This window comes from Panthera uncia, chromosome D1, assembly GCF_023721935.1.
Source record: "Panthera uncia isolate 11264 chromosome D1, Puncia_PCG_1.0, whole genome shotgun sequence".
NCBI lineage: Eukaryota > Metazoa > Chordata > Mammalia > Carnivora > Felidae > Panthera > Panthera uncia.
Genome location: NC_064808.1, coordinates 39,756,620 through 39,778,192, shown reverse-complemented (window position 1 = coordinate 39,778,192; position 21,573 = coordinate 39,756,620). Strand labels below are relative to the sequence as shown.

The window sequence follows — 21,573 nt, the reverse complement described above, 5'->3', positions numbered from 1 at the left end:
CACATCTGCTCTAGAAAGGGTTTTCAGGAGGATGGGGCGGAATGAAGCCGAGATGACAAAGGACACCTGTGATTGGTCTGTCGGCCTGTTTCTCCTCACCCACCTCTGGTGGAGCTTAGGACCCATCACTGCCCCCACCTGCCCTACCAGGAAAGCTGCACTTCCCATGCTGGGCTAGGCTGGAGGGAAGCTGAGATTTTGGCTTCTTCACCCCAGTCCCTATCCCAACTGGGCTTGAGGCTGTGCCAGAGTGAGCGGCATGGAGGCCCGGGGAGACTTCCACCTGGACGTCTCCAGTGAGACAGGTCCTGGCCCCTCCTGTTTTTCAGAGTGTGACTGCGACACAATCCCGGTGCCCCGGTGCCACCTGGTATGGAGACCCTGCTCCTCCCCGCCATCTATGACCTGCCTCCCCCTTTCCTTTCCACTCTTTCCCATCCCCTGGAGACCCTATTCCTTTAATGTAGTGCAAAGAGCCGTGGATCACAAGTTGGCATTCTTGTCCTAAGCTCTGCCCTCTGAGCCCAGTGTCCTCATTTATAGAGTGGGCGTGAGGATGCTTCAGCATTGTGATGAGCAAGGACAATGATGATGGTGGAGATGATGATGGTGGGGATAGTGGGGATGAAGATGATGAAGGTGATGATACTTTTTACGGCAGCTCATGCTTATTGAGAGCTAACTATATGTCAGGAACGTTCCTGGGCCTTGTGTATATAGTGTCATACCAACAAGGTTGATTCCACGATGAGCTCAGTGATACAGACAAGGAAGCTAAGGTTAAGATCGTGAAGCTAGTAAATCACAGTCAGGATTAGAACCCAGGAAATCTGACTCCAGAGGCCATGCCCTTAACCACCAGACTGCACAGCCACTGAGGGAAGGGAAAATACTGTAAGAAATGTGAAGTTATGTTTAAAGTTTTTTCACAATTTTCTAGATTTTATATATTCTCCTCACCCCCTACCCCCCAGCACACATTTCCTCTCATTTTCTCCCCCACTCCTCCCTCCTCCCTTCAACTGGTGAAGGAGGAAGGGAGATAGTGTGAGCCAAGCTGGGTTCTTGGCTGGAAGCCATGCAATGGTCCCTCCCTGATGCAGCCCGTGGGTTCTTGGGATGAGAGGAGAGGCCTAAGTCCCTGAAGAAGACGTCGGGGAGTGATCCTCAGTGGGGAAGCCATACTGGGAATTTCTCCCTTGGCTGGGGAGTGACTGAGCTTGCCGGAGCTTGCCAGCCCCTCCCCACCCACCTCGAGGAGGCAGCTGATAGAGACAAGGGCCCCGGTGGCAGACTGCTCCCAAGGGCAGGGCTGGGCTTCCCCAGCGTGGGGTGCTGACTGCCTCTGCCCTACCCAGTGGGAGAAGTCCCAGCTGGACGAGGAGTTCCTGCACAGCGTGGAGAACGTGTGTGGATGTGCCAAATACGAGTGCGGTGAGTGGGGAAGGGAAGCCCGTGGGGTAGAGCCAGGCTGGGCCCAATGTGCATGCTGGGCTCCAGTGACTGTTGCCATCCTGCACGCCCAACCAGTGAAGGCCCCCGTGTGCCTGAGCCGTGAGCTGGGGGTGATGCTGCCGGGCCAGACCGTGGTGGAACTCTCGGCCGATGGCGTGTGCCACACCTCCCGCTGCACTGACGTGCTCGACCCTCTTACCAGCTTCTACCAAATCAACACCACCTCTGTGCTGTGTGACGTGCACTGTGAGGCGGTAGGTGCGGCGCAGGATGGGGGTGGGCAGGGGCAGCGGCTGGCCTGGGTGATCCCTGATGCTCCAGGAATCAGAGGAGTCTCAAGGTTTCTAGACAAGTCTGAAGAGGAGACATGGTGCGGGCAGGGGACCTTCAGAGACCTCTGTAGAAAGTGCTGAGAACGGGCGGGGTTGGGAGAGGCCAGGAGGGGAACGGCAGGAGTGAAGGTCTGGCAAGAGCGAGTATTTGACAGAAGACGTATTTATGAAGCACCTACTTACGACTGGTACATTCCCTATTACTTTGGTTTGTGTGTTTGTGTTGTTACCCTTTGTGCACTTCTGCACACCCAGTATCTAAGATAGCGACTGGCTTCTAGTAAAAGCTAAAAGGGGCTGGCATTATTCCCATTTGTCAGATGAGAAAGCTGAGGTTTAGGGAGGTCCGGTCATTTGTACAAATTCCCACAGGGACCGGGACTCAGACTGAGGTCTGTGTGGAAACAAAACCAGCACCCTTAATCACCAGCAGTGCTGTCTTTGAAAGGGGTGGAAATGCTCTTCGTCAACTGGGAATGGGTCTAGGAACTGCTGTAAAGGAGGCTTAAGGGATGACCTTCCTGTCTGAAATAAGAGGCTGGGAGCGAGCTCCCTTTCTGAGCATCTACAGGGGGGCCTTCTCTGGGCTTGGGGCTCAGAGACCATCAGACAGTAGGAAAGCAGGAGGGTGGAGGTGGGCACATGGCTGAGGTCCCTCTGGTCCCGCCCTGTCCTGCAGAATCAGGAGTACGAGCATCCACGGGACCTGGCTGCCTGCTGTGGCTCCTGTAGGAATGTGTCCTGCCTCTTCACTTTCCCCAACGGCACCACCTCCCTGTTCTTGGTATGCAGCCCCTTAACCACCCACCTGGGAGGGCATCCCAGGAGGCAGCTGGGCTCAGGGCTAGGCACAGACAGGGTCCTGGGCAGCACCTGTGCCCAAGAGCTGTGCCCTGTCTGTTCACTCAGACCATCTAGCCACCCAGTTCCCATTGTCCACCTCTGTGCCCTCCAGCCTGGGGCGTCCTGGATCGCAAACTGTACCCGCCATCACTGTGGCAACACGCCCCTGGGCGCTGTGCTTGTCCGCTCACCCATCAGCTGCCCACCACTCAACGAGACCGAGTGTGCCAAGGTCAGTGCCAGCCTTCTCCCCTCACAGCATGGCCTGAAGCCAGGGGTATCACCTGTCTTACTGGCGGGGGGCATTGCAGGGTGGGGGGCTCCTGTGTGCAGAAGTGAGGGAAGAGGGGTTCCCTGGAGGCCATACCTGCCCTGCCACCCCAGCTCCACATCTCTCCATGTTCCTGCTCTGACCGTGTCACACCCCACATCCTCATGCGTCACACACACAGCCGCACACGGATGTATGCAAACATACATCCTCACATGTTCTGAGACGTCACATACATGCCATGCAGGTGCACAGTTCAGTCCTCTGATGCTCTAATGGCACTACCACTAGCCAAAACGGTACTGGCAGGGACAGCTGTCACTAAGGGCACACACCTCAAGGAAAAGGATTTCTGGGGGGTTTGGTTATTGTTAAATGAGGAAGGTTCCTGAGATTGATACTGGACATCGAAAGGTTTCTGATCTTAAAAACAAGTACACACGCTCCCAGTCACACACACTCGCACTACAAAACCACACATGTATATGTCCACAAAGTCACATGCATGTGCTCACACACACAATACTTATTTACAAAGAACAGTCACATCATTGTTTTATCCATTTCATAATAGAGGAGGAGGGCTATAAGGGATAACTGCACCCATTTTAAAGGTGGGAAAATGGAGCCCAGAGGAAAAAGGATGACTTATCCAGGGCTGGGATGGAGCCCAGGCCACTGACCCAAATGGGTCAGCCCCTGCATCGCTCCCCTCTCGGACCCTCTGTGCAGGAAGCACTAATGTGGGCACAGGGTGGGGCAGGAGGGAAGCCGCCACTGGAAAGATGGGAGGATCTCACAATCTTAACCCAGCCTCTGGTCTTACTGGGGCCACTGGCAACTTTTATGCCAGTGGCCCAGCCAGTCAGGTTAGTCCCTGTGGCTCTCCCATGGCCAGCCCAGGGGCGCCTTCTCCCTCTGGCCAGGGCCTGATGGACAGCAGGGCCTGGCATACCTGCCCTGGGGCATCTTGGGAGGAAAAGCTGAGTCAGGGCTCTTGTGCCTTTTCTGCCTCTTGCTGGGATCTTGGCTTCTGGCCTGGGACGGGCTCTCCCACTCACCTCCCCTCCTCTCCCTCTAGGTTGGGGGCTCAGTGGTACCTTCCTTGGAAGGATGCTGCAGGACATGTGAGTGAGCACGGTGGAGGCCCAGGGGTGAGGTCCCTGGTCGGGGGACAGGGTATCCTGTCAGGGCTCAGAGGGCCGGGTTCCTGGCCTGGCACCTCCAGTGCTAGTTCTTCAGGGGTTTAGATGAAGGGATAACACCGCTACCATGGGGCTCACGGCACTGGCACAGATATGCGGGTGGGCAGAGCCCATGCTCCTGTCCCTATCCCAACAAAAGGCCTTTACTTCTTGATGGAGACAGGGGACATTGGGCTATTGAGTCCAGGAGGTCAGAGATTCATCAGCTCTTCTGCCTCCTCCTGCCCCTGCCAAGACCCCGAGCCCAGAAGCCCCCCAGGTGAATTCTCCTTGTGGTCAGGAGCCCTGTCTCAGAGATTCCCGCCAGGGTGGGGGGGGGGGGATTCAGGCCCACAGGGTCGCTGTCTCAGTCCGAGTGACCTGGACTCACACCTGGCCCCTGGAACCTGCAGCCTGAGCCACATAAGCATGCACATTCTAGTCAGCTTTAGGACCTTTGTCCACACGCCTCCCCTCTCCCTAGGGTCCTCAGACTGTCCTTTGGAGGGATGTAGAATTTGACACCCTTTTGTGTCCACCTCGCATACTGCAAGGAAGCTGGGCTCAGTGCCTCATTGGCTGATCTCCAACCCGCAACTCATGTTCCCTGAATATTCCATGTGCTCCCCTGTGACCTACGACCCATGTCCCTCTCCCCAGGTTCCCCGGGGACCCTGTTTCCTGTGGTCCCCGTTAGCCCCGCCTCTCCTCCACGGGTTAGTGTCCACTGCCACCCAGGTACTCCTCTCGGAAACCCACAGGACTGAGGCATGCAGCCACGTTGCTATTCCTAACAACGTTCCTTCTGCTAGGTGGCCCCAGCTCTGGGGGTGGGGGAGGGGAGGGCGGGGCCCCTGCTCCCTGCCTCTGGCAAAGGCCTTTCTCGGCCAACAGTGCATGCTGGGTAGCGAGCCTCATCCCTTGGGCTTGCGTGGGAATGCTTCAGCGGTTCCCCCTCTCCTGGACCCATCAATGCCGAATGCCACCACCACTTTGCTCCTACTTGTCACTCAGCTGGCCTTGGTCTGGGACCCCGAGGGCCCTGGCCGGGACAGCCCTTGGTCCTCTTGCCTCCTGGAAGCAGGGAAGGAGGAAAAAGTGAACTTAGCTCTGGCCAGGAGTCCTCCACTGGGATGATAGGAAACCCACTGTGGTGAGGCCAAGAAGCCACAAGAAAGGATTCCACCCTGTTTCTGGCAGGCACCCTTAGTGACAGAGGGAGCCCATGCATCAGACAAATATTTATTGAGCATCGATATGCCAGGCCCTGTTTTAGGCACTGCAGACACAGCATAAATAAAGCTTTATGGAGCTGATGTTGTAGTGGGAGAGCCCCGCATAATAAGTCAAATATATGTGATGGATGCATCCAGTTTTATGGGGATTGAAACTTATGCAACTTGGGGGGCCTCATAAGAGAAAGAACACAAACTTACAAGTCCTGTATCAGGGTGTGAAAGCGAGTATTCATTGAGAATGAGAAAAAAGAATCCACAAGTTGTGGAAGGGGCCATTCAAAGGAAGGCCCAAAGCTTCCGTTTCCCCAGCATACTGGGGACATGATGGTGACAGTGCCCCAGATAGAAATAAGGCAAGGGAGGGGGCAGGGAGGGAGCACAGGGTGCAGGGAGGGCGGGCGTTATAGTTTCAGGAGTGGTGAAGGAAGGGCCCAAGGATGAGCTATTTGAGCCAGTGAGGGCAGGAATGGCCTTGAGCTCGCTTGTCTGTGGGAGGCGTGGTCCAGGCAGAGGAACCTGCTTATCACTTTCCACCTCTGTGACAACTGTGTGAAGTGGGCAAATCCCTGGCCCTGTCTGATGGATAAAGGAAACCCAGTGAGCCTGAGGCGTGCAAGCATCTGCTCGGGACTGGGGTTTCCAGACATCCAGGAAACTGCAGATTCTTTACCCAGAAGCCCTCTCAGAGTCAGAATGCTGAAGCTGAGCCAGAGGCACAAGGGGAGTGGGGGGGGGGGATGGCCAGGGTCACGGGCAAGGATTAGAGATAGGCTTTGGGGGTGGGGTGGGGAAGCAGCCCACCTGGTCTCCAGATCCTTCTCCTCCTCCCTGGCCAAGAGCCCCTGAGACCATCCAGACATCGTTCCTTTTCTCCCCTGCCCTAGCCATCTCCACATCTTTCCAGGGCACTGAGTTAGAAGGCTTTCTCTTTGCTGGCGAGGGGCTCTAATGCATGGGCACTAACACCAGTAGAGAGACCCTCTAGCATGACACTAACTGCCCCAGTCTGGCCCATCCTGCTGCCCCCTGCCAGCACTTCTCAGCCATAGCTGCCTCACCCAGCCTGTCCCCCCAGGTAAAGAGGATGGGCGCTCCTGCAAGAAGGTGACCATCCGTATGACCATCCGAAAGAATGAATGCAGGAGCAACACCCCTGTGAGTGTCGCCCGAGTGGTGGTGGGAGGGGGTTGGGGGGGCGGGGCTACACAGTGGGCCTCACTGGCCTGCCTGTCTCCAGGTGAACCTCGTGTCCTGCGATGGGAGATGCCCATCCGCCAGCATCTACAACTACAACATCAACACCTACGCCCGCTTCTGCAAGTGCTGCCGGGAGGTGGGCCTGCAGCGCCGCTCTGTGCAGCTCTTCTGTGCCACCAACGCCACCTGGGTGCCCTACACAGTGCAGGAGCCCACCGACTGCGCCTGCCAGTGGTCTTGAGACCTGGGGGCTGGCTGGCCCAGTGTGCAGGGGGAAGCTCCTGGGGAGTAGAGAGCTGGTATGTGCTGAGCATGGAATGCCAGGCAGAGGCACAGAACGTGACTACACCCATACCGGCTCTTTCTCTGGCCTCCCTCTCCTGCATACAGGGAAAGTGCCACACCCGAGGGGTCAGGGAACTCAGCTCTGTCCTTGGCTGAGGTTTGGAATGGGCCCTAGATTGGGGGCACCAGCCCCTGCATGGATGTGGGAATCCATGACTCTGGCTACAAGTGGAGAGGGGGAAGGCTTTCCTGAGAAGGAAGGACCAGAGCTAGACCCAAGACCACGTGCAGGGCCAGGATGTGGTGGCCCATTCTCTCTTTTGGCCCTTTCTACCAGGGAAGAACCACAGAGACAGTAAAAGGAAGGGAGGCTTTAATTACAACACACAGGCCTGTGAGTAGCTGCCCAGGAGGACTTCCCAGAAGCATAGAGGGTGGGTTCCCAGGCCGGGGTCCTCTCAGCAGTGTTGTGAGGTCAGGCCCAGAGACTGGGGAGGGGGCTTGGTGACTCTCAAGTCCCCTATAGCCCCAAGAGGGATGCCCTCTTATTCTGTTGTTGACACTGCGGTTCAGGAAAGGATTTAGAAGAACAGACCCATGCCTGCTCTATACGTATCCCCCACAGCCAGCCTTCCTGGAGGTGAGCTGGCTCTTGCGAGGTGTGGGCAGGAGCCTTGGTTATTTAATGGTACCTTCAGCCTGCAAGGGCAGTGCCTGGCTTTGCAATGTGCCTTCTCTCCAAGGACATAGTAGAGTTGGTCTCTGGAGGGGCCTGACTGTGAGTTTTGTGGCTCAGCCAATTCTTAGCTCTCTGCATCATGGGACTGTTTAGCAGGAAAGCGTCTATCAGTGGAAAATGCAAGCCCTATATACAGCTGATCTCCTAGAACCTTGTCTCTGAACCAGAGTGTCCTTCTTAAAGCCAGGTCTAGGGTCCCCTTTACACCCCACTCTGTAGGCCACCTCCCCATGCCACTGTGTGCTGCTGGGGTCCAGGCCAGGATGTTCAGGCCCCAGCAGTGCTCTGGTATGTCTGGGGATATGTGGCTGCCCTAGTGTCCCTAGGTTTGGGGATAGGGGCCTGTGCCAAGATGGTCCCCAGCTGTTCCTGCAGCCTCTTTGTTCTTGTATCTGTATTCTGGTTCTAGATCCAATAAACCACAGAAAGATATCAGGCCTCTGAGCATCTCTCAGGGTGTCAGGTTTGCTTTGAATCTGAAGGAGTTTCAGCTGTGAAGAAAAGACTCTATTTTATGGCCCTGAAGGTCACCCACCTTGTCCTGCCCCACCTGTGCCCAGCACTGTAACCCCCTCAGCACCTGCCCTGCCCCCACTGTGTACTCCTGGGGACCTCACTCCTGATGGTCACACCCACCACTGGAATCACATGTTTCTGCCTCTTCACCTCACCTTCACTTCCACCCAGGCATCCCTCCTGCCTGCTCCTCCTGGAAGCCAGCCTCCTACTCCAGCCCTTTGGCCAAATATCCCAGTCCTGATCCCCCAGCTGCCTCCTGGGAAACCAACTCTTTTAGATTCAGACATTTTAGTGTAAGATTCACAAGAAGCACCCGTTATCAGCCAGCATGATCCCATGCCCTGTGCTTTAGAAAGGACAGGACATGGTGAGGAATTTAAACCTTGATCAGTGTTGCCGGATTGCCCTCAAAAAGCCACCAGCAGCACTGATATCAGTGTTCTCTGAAATGATTTGGAGATGGTGATTTATATAAAAAATACATACACCCTTTGATGAAGCCATCATATTTCTAGGCAGCTGTGGTAGGCTGAATGATGGTCTTCCAGATATGTCCACATATTCATGCCAGAAAGCTCTGAATATATGACTTTACATAGTAAAAGGGACTCTGCAGATGTGATTACGGTAAGACGTTTGAGGTGGGGAGGCCATCCTGGATTATCCAGGTGGGCCCAATGTCATCCCAAGAGTCCTTGGAAGAGAGAGGCAGGAGGGGTCAGAGAGAGGAGATGAGATGACAGATGTTGAGGTTGAAATGATGCACTTTAAGGTTGGAGGAAGGGGCCGCTGGCCAAAGAATGTGGTCAGCCCCTAGAAGCTGGGAGAGGCAAGGAATGGATTCTCCCCTGGAGCTCCAGAAGGAACACAGGCCTGCCCACACCTTGATTTTAACCCAGTGAAACTGATTTCAGACTTCTGATCTCTGGAACTCTAAGAGAATACATTTGTGTTATTTTAAGCCATTAAGTTTGTGGTAATTTGTTACAGCAGCCATAGAAAACTAATACAGCATCTAAAAAGGCAATTCATACAAGGCAGGTGCCCAATTATTTATTACAGCATTGTCTTAAGTTAAAAAAAAAAAAGTAACAACTTTACATGCCTATCAATGTGAATGATTAGATCACCCACGACAGCCACACCATTTAAATTATAATAGAACTGTTTCATATACTGGCATGGTGGGCTCTCTAGGATATGGAAAATGAAGAAAGGAAATTGTGGGTCAAGTCCCACAGGATGATCCACCTCCTTTATGCACCTGTGCAGGGACACACACACATACACACACACCTACATCAGTCTCATTCCCTTGAAGGGTTTTCAGGACTGAGGAGGGCCCTTCCTCGCTGCTTGGGCCAGCTGGTTCAATGGCAGAGCGTCCCAAAGACTGTCACTGTGTAAGGGAGGATGAAGTGATTAGAATAGATTCAAGGCTCAAGGGGTACGTATGGCTTCTCCTATCCCCAATCTCTTTGCATTACTTAAAGCTTCAGGGAAGCCCAGAGGCCACACAGCAGACAGGTAAGGAAACAGGAACCCAGGGCCCAGCCCCTCAGAGAGCTGGTAGCTGAGCTGGGCGGCTGCCCAGCCTACGGGCCCCCTGTGACGTCTTTGCAAACACGAGGGGTTTTGAGCCCCAGAACCATCCCATTTTCCCTGCCTCGGGCTCAAGTTCCCGCCCTGATTTTCTGGGCTTAATCTTCTTCCTGTGGAAATCAATAAGGACATTGTGATGGAATGATTCACGTTCAAGGTCAGGCCAGAGCAAATTGGAGGCGACATGCTGATTTTACCGCCTCACAGAGAGGAGAGCCAATCCTGCTCCCAGACCCCTTAACCCTTTCCTCGCCACCCCCAGAGGTGGGGGCAGCACTCGCCCAGCTTCAGCCTCCTCCCTCAAGCCTAGGGCCCCAGGGCACATTCACCCTAGTGTGGCCCTGCCCTTTATATCCCCCTCCCGCCCCCTCCCCCCCAGGGGGCTCTGACCACACAGGCTTTGGAACCTCACACAAGCTCCTGGTGAATTGGGGTAGGTAGATGGCAATCACAGCCTGAGCCAAACAGGAACAACTTCAACTTGAAGGTCAGATGCTACTTGTATAAATTCATTGGCCACATCCTGACCCAGGAAATCTGTCTCCGTGAAGGTGCGCTTTTCCCACTTCCAACCCTCTTTTCAGAGCTCTTAGGTCCCCCCCCACCCCTTCCCTGCTGCCCAGGGTTGTCCCACATGGGGAGACGGAGGAGAAGGGGGACTAAATTCCTCATTAAAAAAAAAGTTTTTTTTAATGCTTATTTTTGAGAGAGAGAGAGAGAGACCGCTTGCACATGATTGAGGGGGGGCAGAGAGAGGGAGACACAGAATCCGAAGCAGGCTCCAGGCTCTAAGCTGTCAGCATAGAGCCCGAGGCAGGGCTCGAACCCACGAATGGCGAGATCATGACCTGAGCCGAAATCGGTGCTTAACCGCTGAGCCACCCAGGTGCCCCAGTTCCTCATTTTTTTTTTTTTAATGCACAGCAAGTCAGATCATTTCTGTGGCTCAAACATGATACAAGTTTATTTCTCCCTCCTATAATAAACAAAAACAAAAACAAAAACAGGTGTTTCTGAGTAGCTGGAACCTTGCCTCCAAAACAATTCAGGACCCTGGCTCCTCTATCTTGAGGGACTACCATCTTCAACACAAGCCTTGCAAAGGCGCCATGCTCCTCTGCATCAAGCCAGCCCCTGGGAGGTGTGCCAGGAGCAGGAAGCATGCACTGCAGGTTGGGGGAGCGGGAGCGCAAGTGGCTTGCTCTCTTCCACTCACATCCCTCTGCCCAGAACCTGTGTATGTGGCCACAACTAACTGCAAAGGAGGCTGGGAGATGTAGTCCGACTGTGTGCCCAGGAAGAAGAGGGGCTGGGTCTGTGATATGTCTTCTCAGTGAGGAGGTAGATAGTGGGTCAACTCTGAGGAGTGTGGTTGAGCAGGACAGAGAGAGATAGGGCATGAGGTCAAGGGAAGATTTATTTGTTTGGTGGTTTGAGGAAGGCAGTGACTTGACCAAGTATTCTGGAAGGAGCCAATGGAGAGGGAAGGGTTTTGCTGGGGAAGAGCTCAGGGTCTCAGAGGGCCCTGGGCTGGCATGAGGAGGAACAGTGACAGATAAAGGCACCTCTGGCTGGGTGGACCCTGCCCTGATCTTTATTCATTCTGGGCCCCCAGCGTCTAACACAGAGCACTGAAAGCTGAGTATGAACGTGTGTTTAAGCATGAAAGGGAGGAGCCCGGGCAGCAAGAAGTTAAAGAATGTAGGGGTGGGCAGATCTGGGGAGCCAGGTGCCCCCCAACATACTGTGGCAGTGCCAGTTAATCCCTTGCAGCAGGCAGGAGGCCTGCACAGCTGTCTCTCTCAAGCTGGAACTGCACACCCAGCCGGCCCTTTGCCCAGAGGTCCTGGCTGCCCAGGGTTGGGAGGAAGGGGAGGAGATAGGTAGGCAACATGGTGGGTAACTGGTCCAGCCCCTGCATGCTTGGACAACTCGTTCTCCGGAGCTGAGCCACTCTCTAGGCTGGCTACTCAGCACACCACAACCCCCCCAACCGCCGCCACACTTGGCATGAAGACCTACCTTCCTCTGGGCCACTGTCCTCCCCCCCAGGCTAAAGCCAAACTGTGTCCCTGTTCGTCCCACATCACATCCATTTCTGCCTCTGCGCCTTTGCCTGGGCCCTTTGCCTCCCTCTCCCTGGGCAGTTCCTGCCCAGTCTTCTGACCAGCTTTGAGCTGCAAAACCCCAGCCTTGGGTTCCTTCTCTTTGGCCACTAGTCCCCCACGGCCCTAGGTTCTCCTTTTCTGGGGTGTTATGTGCCAGTGCGACCCTATGCTCTGCTCAGGGAAGATGGATGCAGGCCCAGCTGCAGCATTCCGTCATTATTCACCCACATTTCATTCACAACAGATGAGGAAGCCATGGCTCAGAGAGGTTTAGCAACTGCACAGCTGGAGAGTGGGGGACTCGGGACTTGAGCCCATGCTTATGTCACTCCAGAGTCCACCATCAGACTTTCCTTCTCACCGGGAAAAGCACAAAAAGGACTGCTGGGTGTCGAGACCCCTTCCTCCGGGAAGCCAGAGAGCACAGTGGAAAGAATATTCTAGTCTCTTCTCTCTCTTTGGCCAGTTACCAGTTACAGGATTTTGGCAAATGTCAAGGCTCAGTCCCCCATTGTGAGGAGGGGCAACAGGTTCTACATGCTCGGGCTGGCATGAGTGTCAAGTGAGATCATGGATGGGAACAGGCCGGACAACTGCGGAGTCTGCCACCCTGTGTGAAGCTGCCCAGATGAGCCGGGAGATCCAGCTCCAGCCATGCACAGAGTAGGAGAAAAGCTGGAGCAAACTGCCCAACCCAGCCCAGCCCACCCTTCTTGCAGAGGCTCTGGGGCTCCCGACTAAGCCTTTGCCTCTGCTGCCCAGCCAGCTGTGCATTCTGCCTTTCTACCTGAGCTAAAATCATCGCTTACGGATGGTTGGAGCTGAGGGAGCAGAGTGCTCTGAGGGAAGAGCCTAGATGATGGGGTCCAGCTCTGTCTCTGCACAGCTACGTGGTTTATCCTCTCCAAACTCAGTTTCCTCATCACTAAAATGGAAAGGAGAATCTGGTAAAGTGACCCTGAGCATGTTTACAGATAAAGCCCCTGGCCTACAGTAGGCATTTAGTGAATGAAGCTACTGTTACCACTGCGGACAGAACCTTAATGGTCATCTTCTTCAAACTCCACATCTCCAGGGGCAGGACCTGACCCTAGAGAGAGGCAGTGACTTCCCCAAGGTCTCCCTGCAAAGTGAGCAATGGCACAGCCAACACTAGACTCCAAATCCTGTACTCCTTCCGTCGCATCCTCCAGGGAGTTTCCTCTGACTTCCAACCCACTTAGGGCCTCCTTGCTCTGATCTCAGAGCCTGCACCGCCTGACTCACCTACTGGGCCTTCCGAGAGTTCTGTCTCCTTCTAAGACTGGAGGCTCTTTCTCCTGCCCTAGCCTCCCCAACATTGCTGTCACAAGCCTGGATCCTCTGCAAGGTGTGCAGACACAGCCAGGGACGTTCCGAGGACTCAGCTGAGCTGGATGACATAAATTCCCAGGATGAAGGGGAGAGAGAAGTAAGAGAGGGAAGGGTTAAAGCAAGGCAGCTGGAGCAGGCAGGCTGCAGACGGCCCAGCCCAGCACTGGGAGGCCTGTACCACTCCATTCCTTTGCAGATCAGTTACACCCAGCTGTCTCCCTCCCCACCGCCAGTGCCCCTCGGATTAGGCGGGAAAGGATCCCCGGCCTGCAGCCTGCACACGGCCCATGGGGAACAGCGCCTGCAGCCCACGCCTCCACGACAGCTGCTGAGTGTCAGGCGAGAACATAGATCAGCAGGGTCCTGGCAGAGGTGCCCCCAGCCCAGGCCCTGCCCCCAGCATGTGCAGGAGGGGCCGCCTGACGAGAAAGGGGGTCTGTAAGGGATTTGAGAGGTACAGGGGAGGGACTGCTCCCAAAAATACCTCCTCTGCCCATATGTCACTGGGCCTCAAATTCTACTGTTAGACATCTTACAAACTTCAGGTCTTTCAAAGACACCAATTAAAAACTGCACTTCCTGGAGCAGCTGGCATTCTTAGGCACTGCTTGATGGGAATGTCTCAGTAAAATTTGTCAAAATTTTATTTTACTTTTACCAAGTATATATGAAGTCCCTCAAAAATGTCTATTCTTCTGTCTCAGTAGTTCCAGTGAGAACTTTAACTTAAGATGAATTTAACATAAATAGTATATAATATGGGGGAAATGTTGAGGGCTATAGTTTCAAGATAAAAAGATATAAGTACTCTCAAAATACTCTAAAAAGCCATATGATATAACAAAGAAAATTTAAAACTAGAAAATGTACCTAAAATAAAAAACATGAAACAGTTCCACCAATAGGCCAGATAATATGAACTTTCTGGAAGCTGTCAAGCAAGCGGGAGACAGCACAGTGTATAGGTTGGACAGACCTTCTGGGTTCTAATTCTGGTTGCTTCACTCACCAGTTCTGTGACCTTGGCAAGTAACTGAACATCTCTGGACTTCAGTTTCCTCAACTGTGAAATTGGAATAATAATTATAATAGTGGTGAGAATTATGTAAACATGAGAAGAGATCATGTGGGGGAACACCCTTGTGATCCCACTATTGGAGGAAACAGCATCACCCAGTGAATGAATGGCTGTGGTGTGGGCTGGGAAGCCCAGCCACCCACCTACAGAGCTGCTAAGAAACCCCACAGAGTACCAATTCAGATTAACGTAGACTTTTATTATAAATATTTTCAGCAAATTACAACTCATTAGCTATTTGTAAAAGATGGACAACCTGAAAATGATATCCAAGTTGAGACGACAGGGCAAATTTCCCTCAAGGAAACACCATCAATTCAAGAAACAGTTAGGATCTGGACAGTATTCTAATTAACATTCCCAGGATGATTTGTGAGGATATTTAAGTATCTATAAAATAGGAGGCTTGCATATAAAAACACAATTAGAAAACAAAAGCGTGTTTAGAAATTGAAAACATCCATGACCTTACAACAGAGTATCCTGCAATTACAGACTACGATGCAATTATAAACAATTAGAAAATTGGACAAAATACATGAAATCTGTGTTTTCAGACACTGAACAACAGGCAATGCAGGGCTAGGATCCTCAAGAGAAAAGAAAATAAACATAATGAGTCTTAACAGAAAGCTCCAACTTTCTGCCTACAGGCATTTTCTGGAACAAGGCACAGAGATGAGGAAGCCCCAGCAGAGGATGGTGGTCTCATTAAGACAGAGATCAAAACAGGAAGCGTGAGGCAACTGGAATTTGTGTGGCAATGTATCAGAGCAGAGGGAGCTGTGTAGTGAAAGAGCTCCAGAAATATGCATAGATTAAGTCTGTTGCTGAATACTAAGGTACGCATGTAGAGAGCAGAAATCCATAAGGTTGGGCAAAGAACTATTGCCCAATTGTAAACTGAGGAATTACTGGAGCTTATACAAGGATAGGAGACATTTAAGTTCTTACCAGCCAGAGTGGAAACACCTCACTGAATGTCCAGAGCACTTAACTGAGCCTCTAGAAAGGGTCACACCTTAGAAATAGGATTAAACTAGCCTTAGAGTAAATCCCACCTTAAATCTGTTCCAATTAAGTTTTGAAACAAGCTTGAAATTGACTGTGCTGATACACAAGTAACTAAACTGTAAGATACAACAAACCCCAAATATTCTTTGGAAGAAAAAAATCCAGACACTCAACAATGTAATAATAATGTTCAGAGTTCTAATTAAAGAAAATTACTAGGTATGCAAAGAAGCTGGCAAATATGACTCATCACAAGGAGAAAAATCAGCCAATAGAAACAGGCATAGAAATGACAAAGATGATATTGGCAGACAAGGACTTTAAAATAGCTGTTACAAATATGCTCAAGAATGCAGAGAAAAATATTAACATACGGGGGAAAGAAATGGAAGATATTTTTAAAAAGAAAATGGAACTTCTAGAGATGAAAACATAAAATTTTAAATGAAAATAGGATTGACAACACATTAAAGACTTCAGAAGAAAAGATCAATGACCTTGAAGACATAATAAGAGAAAGTATCCAAAAGGAATTACAGAGTGAAAAAAAAAGCTGAAAAAGTAAATAGAGCCTCAGTGACCTGTAAAATAATATCAAGAGATCTAAAATCCATGTAATTTAAGGCCCAAAAGGAGAGAAGGAAAAGAAAAAAGTATCTTAAGAAATAATGGCTTGGGGTGCCTGGGTGGCTGTCGGTTAAGCATCCGACTTCATCTCAGGTCATGATCTCACAGTCCGTGAGTTTGAGCCCCGCATCGGGCTCTGTGCTGCCAGCTCAGAGCCTGAAGCCTGCTTCTCCCTCTCTCTCTGCTCCTCCCCTGCTCTCACTCTGTCTCTGTCTCTCTCAAAACTAAAGATTTTTAAAAATCTTTAAAAAATAAAAATTAAAAAAAGAAATAATGGCTGAATCCAGAATATATAGAGAATTCCTCAACTCAACAATGAAGAAACAAACAACACCCTTTTTAAAGGGGCAAATAAACCAGACATTTCTCCAAAGAAGTAACACAAATGGCCAATACGTGCAAGGAAAGATGCACAAATCATTAATCAAGAGGGAAACGAAAATCAAAAGCACAATGAAATATACTTCACGCTCATTAGGGTGGCTATTATTTAAAAAAAAAAAGAAAAGGGAACAAGTGTTGGTGAGGATGTAGAGAAGACTGAACCCTCGTGCGCTGCTGGTGGGCATGCAAAATGACAAATCCCTATAGAAAAAATATGACAGTTTCTCAAAAAATAAAAAATAGATTTACCATATGGTTTAGAAATTATACTTCTGGACATATATTCAAAAGACTTAAAAGCAGGAACACAAACAGATATTTGTACACCCATGTTTACAGAAACACTGTTCACAATAAGCAAAATGCAGGAGCAACCCAAGTGACCACTGATGGATGAATGGATAAACACTCAATGTTTTACACACAGAGAATATTATTCAGCCTTAAAAAGGAAGAAAATTCTAATACATGTTGCCATGTGAAGGAACCTTAAAGACATTATGTTAAGTGAAATAACCCAATTACAGAAGGACAAATACTGTATGATTCCACTTATATGAAATGCTTAGAGTAGCTGAGCCTCATGGTCAGCCAATGAATTGCACAGAGGTTATGCTTACTCTGCCTATCAATCTGTATGTGGGTTGATGACAGCATTCAAATTTGTAGTCATGGTGCTGACATAAGGATAACATATGAATCAATGGAACAGAATTGAACTCTCAGAAATATGCCCATATATTTATGGTCAATTACTTTTGACAAGGGTGCCAAGACAATTCAATGGGAATAGAATAGTTTTAAACAAATGGTGCTGGGATAACTGGATATCTATATGCAAAACAATGAAGCCAGACCTGTGCCCTAAACCACACAGAAAAACTAACTCCAAATAGACTACAGACCTAAAAGTAAGGGGTAAAACAATAAAACTCTCAGAAGAAAATATAGGAGTAAATTTCCATGACCTTGGGTTGGGTTAAATAAAGCCTTCTTAGATGTGATACCAAAAGCTCAAGTGATGAAAAAAAATAGATACTTTGAACCTCATCAAAATGAAAACTTTTATGTTTCAAAGGGCAACACGGAAAAAGCAAAAAGACAACTCACCAGTGGAAAAAAGTATTTGCAAGTCTTATGTCTAATAAGAGACTTGTATGGATAATATATAAAGAACTCTTACAAATCGATAATAAACAACAAATAAGCCCAAATAATCCAGTTTTTTAAATGGGCAAAAGATCTGAATAGATATTTCTCCAAATAAGATGTACAAATGTTCAATAAGCACATGAAAACATGCTCAACATCATTAGACATCAAGGAAATGCAAATAAAATACACAATGAGATACCACTTTTACATTCACTAAAATGGCTATAATCAAAAACCCAGATAATCATAAGAGTTGGAGAGGCTGAGGACAAATTGAAACCCTCATACATTGCTGGTGGGAATACAAAATGATGCAACTACTTTGGAAAACAGCCTAGTAGTTTCTCAGAATTATAACCATAAGGTACCTGTTAAGACTCAGAAATTCTGTTCCAGGTATAAATGCAAGAGAACTAAAAATACATGTTATACAAAAAATGTACATTAGAAAGTCAGCAATGAGGGGCGCCTGGATGGCTCAGTCGGTTAAGCATCCCACTTCGGCTCAGGTCATGATCTCACAGTTTGTGGGTTTGAGCCCTGCATTGGGATCTGCGCTGACAGCTCAGAGCCTGGAGCCTGCTTCAGATTCTATGTGTCCCTTTCTCTCTGCCCCTCCTCTGCTCGCACTCTGTCTCTCTCTCTCTCTCAAAAATAAATAAACCTTAAAAAAATTTAAACATATATATAATGAAGTCAGCAATAATACAGATCACTTGAACAACACTGTCAACCAACTTAACCTAAATGATATATAGGTCACTCCACTCCACAACAAAATAAATACTTTTCAAGTTCAAATGGGCCATTTCCCAGAATAGACTGTATGCTATATTATTAAATGAGTCTCCATAAATTTAAAAGGAATATAATCATACAAAATCTCCCATCACCATGGAATTAAGTCATAAATCAACCAAAAAAAGAAATCTAGGAAATCTTTAAATATTTGGAAATTAAACAACATACTTCTATATAAAAGTCTACTCCTGAAGCTGAGCCTATACTGTATGTTAACTAACTTGAATTTAAGTTTTTTAAAAAATTTAAAAATTTCAGCTGAAATTGAAAATACTTTGAACTGAATGAAAATGCAAACAAAGCATTTTGAAAATTATGGGATGCAGCTGAAGTCTTTATAAGATATTGTATAGTTTTAAATACGTATTAAAAAGGAAGAAAGATTCAAAATCAACAATCTTAAGTTTTCACCTCAGAATGCCATAAAATGAAGGCTGAATCAAACTCCAAGTAAGCAGAAGGACATTAATAATGAACATTGGAGCAGAAAGCAATGAAATAGAAAAAAGAAAAACAATAGCAGAGATAAATAAAACCAGAAATTAGTTCCTTGAAAACATCAACAAAATTGATAAACTTTTAGCCAGACTGACCAAGAACAGGAGAGAAGAGACGAATTACCAAAATTGGGAATGACTGAAAGAGGGGACATCACAAAGATCCTGTAGAATTATAAGGGAATATTATGAATAACTTCATGCCAACAAACTAGACAAACTAAGTGAAAATATTCTTAGGAAGATATAAACTGCTGACACTGACTTAAGAAGGAATAGAAAATATGTAAAGACATATATCAAGTAAAAAACTGAATTGATAATTAAAATTCATCCCACAAAGAAAGTACAAGGCCCAGATACCTTTTCTCATGAATTCTACCAAACATTCAAGGAATAAATGACACAAATCCTACACAAACTCTTTCAGAAAAGAGAGAAACAGGGAACACTTCTCAATTTATTTAAAAAAAAAATTTTTAACATTTATTTATTTTTGAGACAGAGAGAGACACAGCATGAATGGGGGAGGGGCAGAGAGAGAGGGAGACACAGAATCAGAAGCAGGCTCCAGGCTCTGAGCCATCAGCCCAGAGCCCGACGCAGGGCTCGAACTCAGGGACCACGAGATCATGACCTGAGCTGTAGTCGGACGCTTAACCAACTGAGCCACCCAGGCGCCTCACTTCTCAATTTATTTTATAAAGCAGGTATCACCCTGATACCAAAGCTGGACAAAGGTGTGACAAGAGACCATACAACATTCCAATATCCCCCACAAACATGGGTGCAAATTCCTTAACGAAATATTAGCAAACAAAATCCAGCAACATGTAAAAAGGAATTTCACACTCTGACCAAGTGGGGTTTATCCCAGGGATGCAAGGTTGGTTTAACATCCAAAAATCAAGTAACATAATGCACCATATTGATAAAATGAAGATTAAGTTCCACATGATCATCTCAATAGACACAGAAAAAGGATTGGATAAAATCCAACACCCAGTCATGATTTTTAATAAGCCATTTTAAAAGTATATTTATTTATTTTTGAGAGAGAGAGAGAGAGCATGTGTACACAAGCTGAGGAGGGGGAGAGAGAGAGAGAGAGAGAGAGAGAGAGAGAGAGAGAATCCCAAGCAAGCTCCATGCTGTCAGCACAGAGCCTGATGTGGAGCTCGAGTTCATGAACCATGAGAACATGATCTGAGCCGAAATCAAGAGGCAGACTCTTAACCAACTGAGCCACCCAGGCACCCTTAAAAAACTCTTTAAGAAGTAGGAATACAAGGAAGCTTCCTCAACCAGGTAATGGTATTTATGAAAAATTTACAATTAATACCATACATAATGACCAAAGACTAAATGTTTTCCCACTACGATTGTAAACTTAGTAGGATTTCTGGTCTCACCTCTTCTATGAAATCGTGTTTTGGCAATTCTACCAGTGCAATAAAGTAAGTAAAAGAAATTAAAGGCATACAGAGTGGAAAGGCAAAAGTAAAACTGTCTTCATTCACATACTAATGATCATCTATGTATAAAATCCTAAAGAAACTACAAAAAAGCTATTAGCGTTACGAAGCAAGGCAATGCATCCAAATTCAATATGCAAAAATCAATTGTATTTCTATATAATAGTAACAATCTGAAAATGAAATTATGAAAAGAATGCCAATCATAATAGTATAAAATTTGAATACATTTGGAATATATTTAACAAACATGCAAAATCTACATACTGAAAACTACAAAACATTGCAGAGACAATTTAATGAAGATGTGAATCAGTAGAGAGATATGCCTTCATGGGGCACCTGGGTGGCTCAGTCAGTTAAGTGTCTGACTTCGGCTTAGATCATGATCTTGCAGTTTGCAGGTTTGAGCCTGGTATCTAGCTTTCTGCTGTCAGCACAGAGCCCACTTCAGATCCTCTGTCCCCCTTTCTCTCTGTCCCTCCCCTGCCTGTATATGCACACTCTTTCTGTAAAAAATAAATAAGGATTTTTTAAAAAGAGAGAGATGCCTTCTTTGTGGATTGGAAGACTCAAAATTGTTAAGAGGGCAATTTTCCCTAAATTAATCTATATATTCATTGAACTCCTTATCAAAATCTTGGCAAGCTTGTTTTGCAGAAAGTAACAAGTAAACAGAAATGTTGGGGTGCCTGGGTGGTGGCTCAGTCAATTGAGCATCTGACACTTGGTTTCAGATCAGATCATGATCTCACAGTTGGTGGGATCGAGCCCCATGTCAGGCTCTGTGCTGACTGCAGGGAACCTGCTTGGGATTCTCTTTCTCCCTCTCTCTCTGCCCCTCCCCTGCTTGTGTGCTCTCTCTCTCAAAATAAATAAATAAACCTAAAAAATAAATAAAATGTATAGGGATTATAAATGACCTAGAATAGCCAAAACAATTTGGAAGAACACAAAGCTGGAGCACTTACACAACCTTTATTCATAACTTACTGTAAAGTTATAGTAATCAAGACAATGTGATATGGGTCTAAGAATACACATATAGATCAATGGACTACAATAGGGAGTACAGAAATATACCTGCACAATAGTAAGAAGTAAAAAAAAAAAACCCAATAACAACATAAGCAAAATTTGAGCTGACACTTCACCAAATAAGATATATGATGGCAAATATATAAAAAGATTCCAAACATCATTCACTATTAGAGAAATCAAAATTAAAACCATAATAAGATAACACAATTATACCCTCTAGGATGTCTATATACTAAAAGACTGAACCATCAAGTTTTGAAAATGTAGATAAATGGAACCCTTATACATTACTGGTGAGAATGTAAAATAGTACAGTCACTTTAGAAATCAGTGAGTTACTTAAAAAGTTAAATATACACTTCCATAGGACCCAGA

General features: G+C 48.0%; 2 protein-coding genes across 2 annotated transcripts in view; both read left to right on the top strand.

The window, feature by feature from the left end:
- The window catches only part of OTOG (otogelin), a 91,114-nt gene extending 82,809 nt beyond the window's left edge, over positions 1-8,305 (top strand). Inside the window, exons 48-53 of the mRNA XM_049639960.1 lie at positions 330-370; positions 1,359-1,709; positions 2,467-2,862; positions 3,983-4,028; positions 6,399-6,478; positions 6,561-8,305. Coding sequence (XP_049495917.1) covers positions 330-370; positions 1,359-1,709; positions 2,467-2,862; positions 3,983-4,028; positions 6,399-6,478; positions 6,561-6,761 — 1,115 coding nt within the window. The 3' untranslated portion in view covers positions 6,762-8,305. The remainder of the gene's footprint in view (positions 1-329; positions 371-1,358; positions 1,710-2,466; positions 2,863-3,982; positions 4,029-6,398; positions 6,479-6,560) is intronic.
- The window catches only part of LOC125913211 (L-lactate dehydrogenase A chain), a 968,541-nt gene that overhangs the window by 337,772 nt on the left and 609,196 nt on the right, over positions 1-21,573 (top strand). The gene's annotated exons all lie outside the window — the stretch shown is intronic.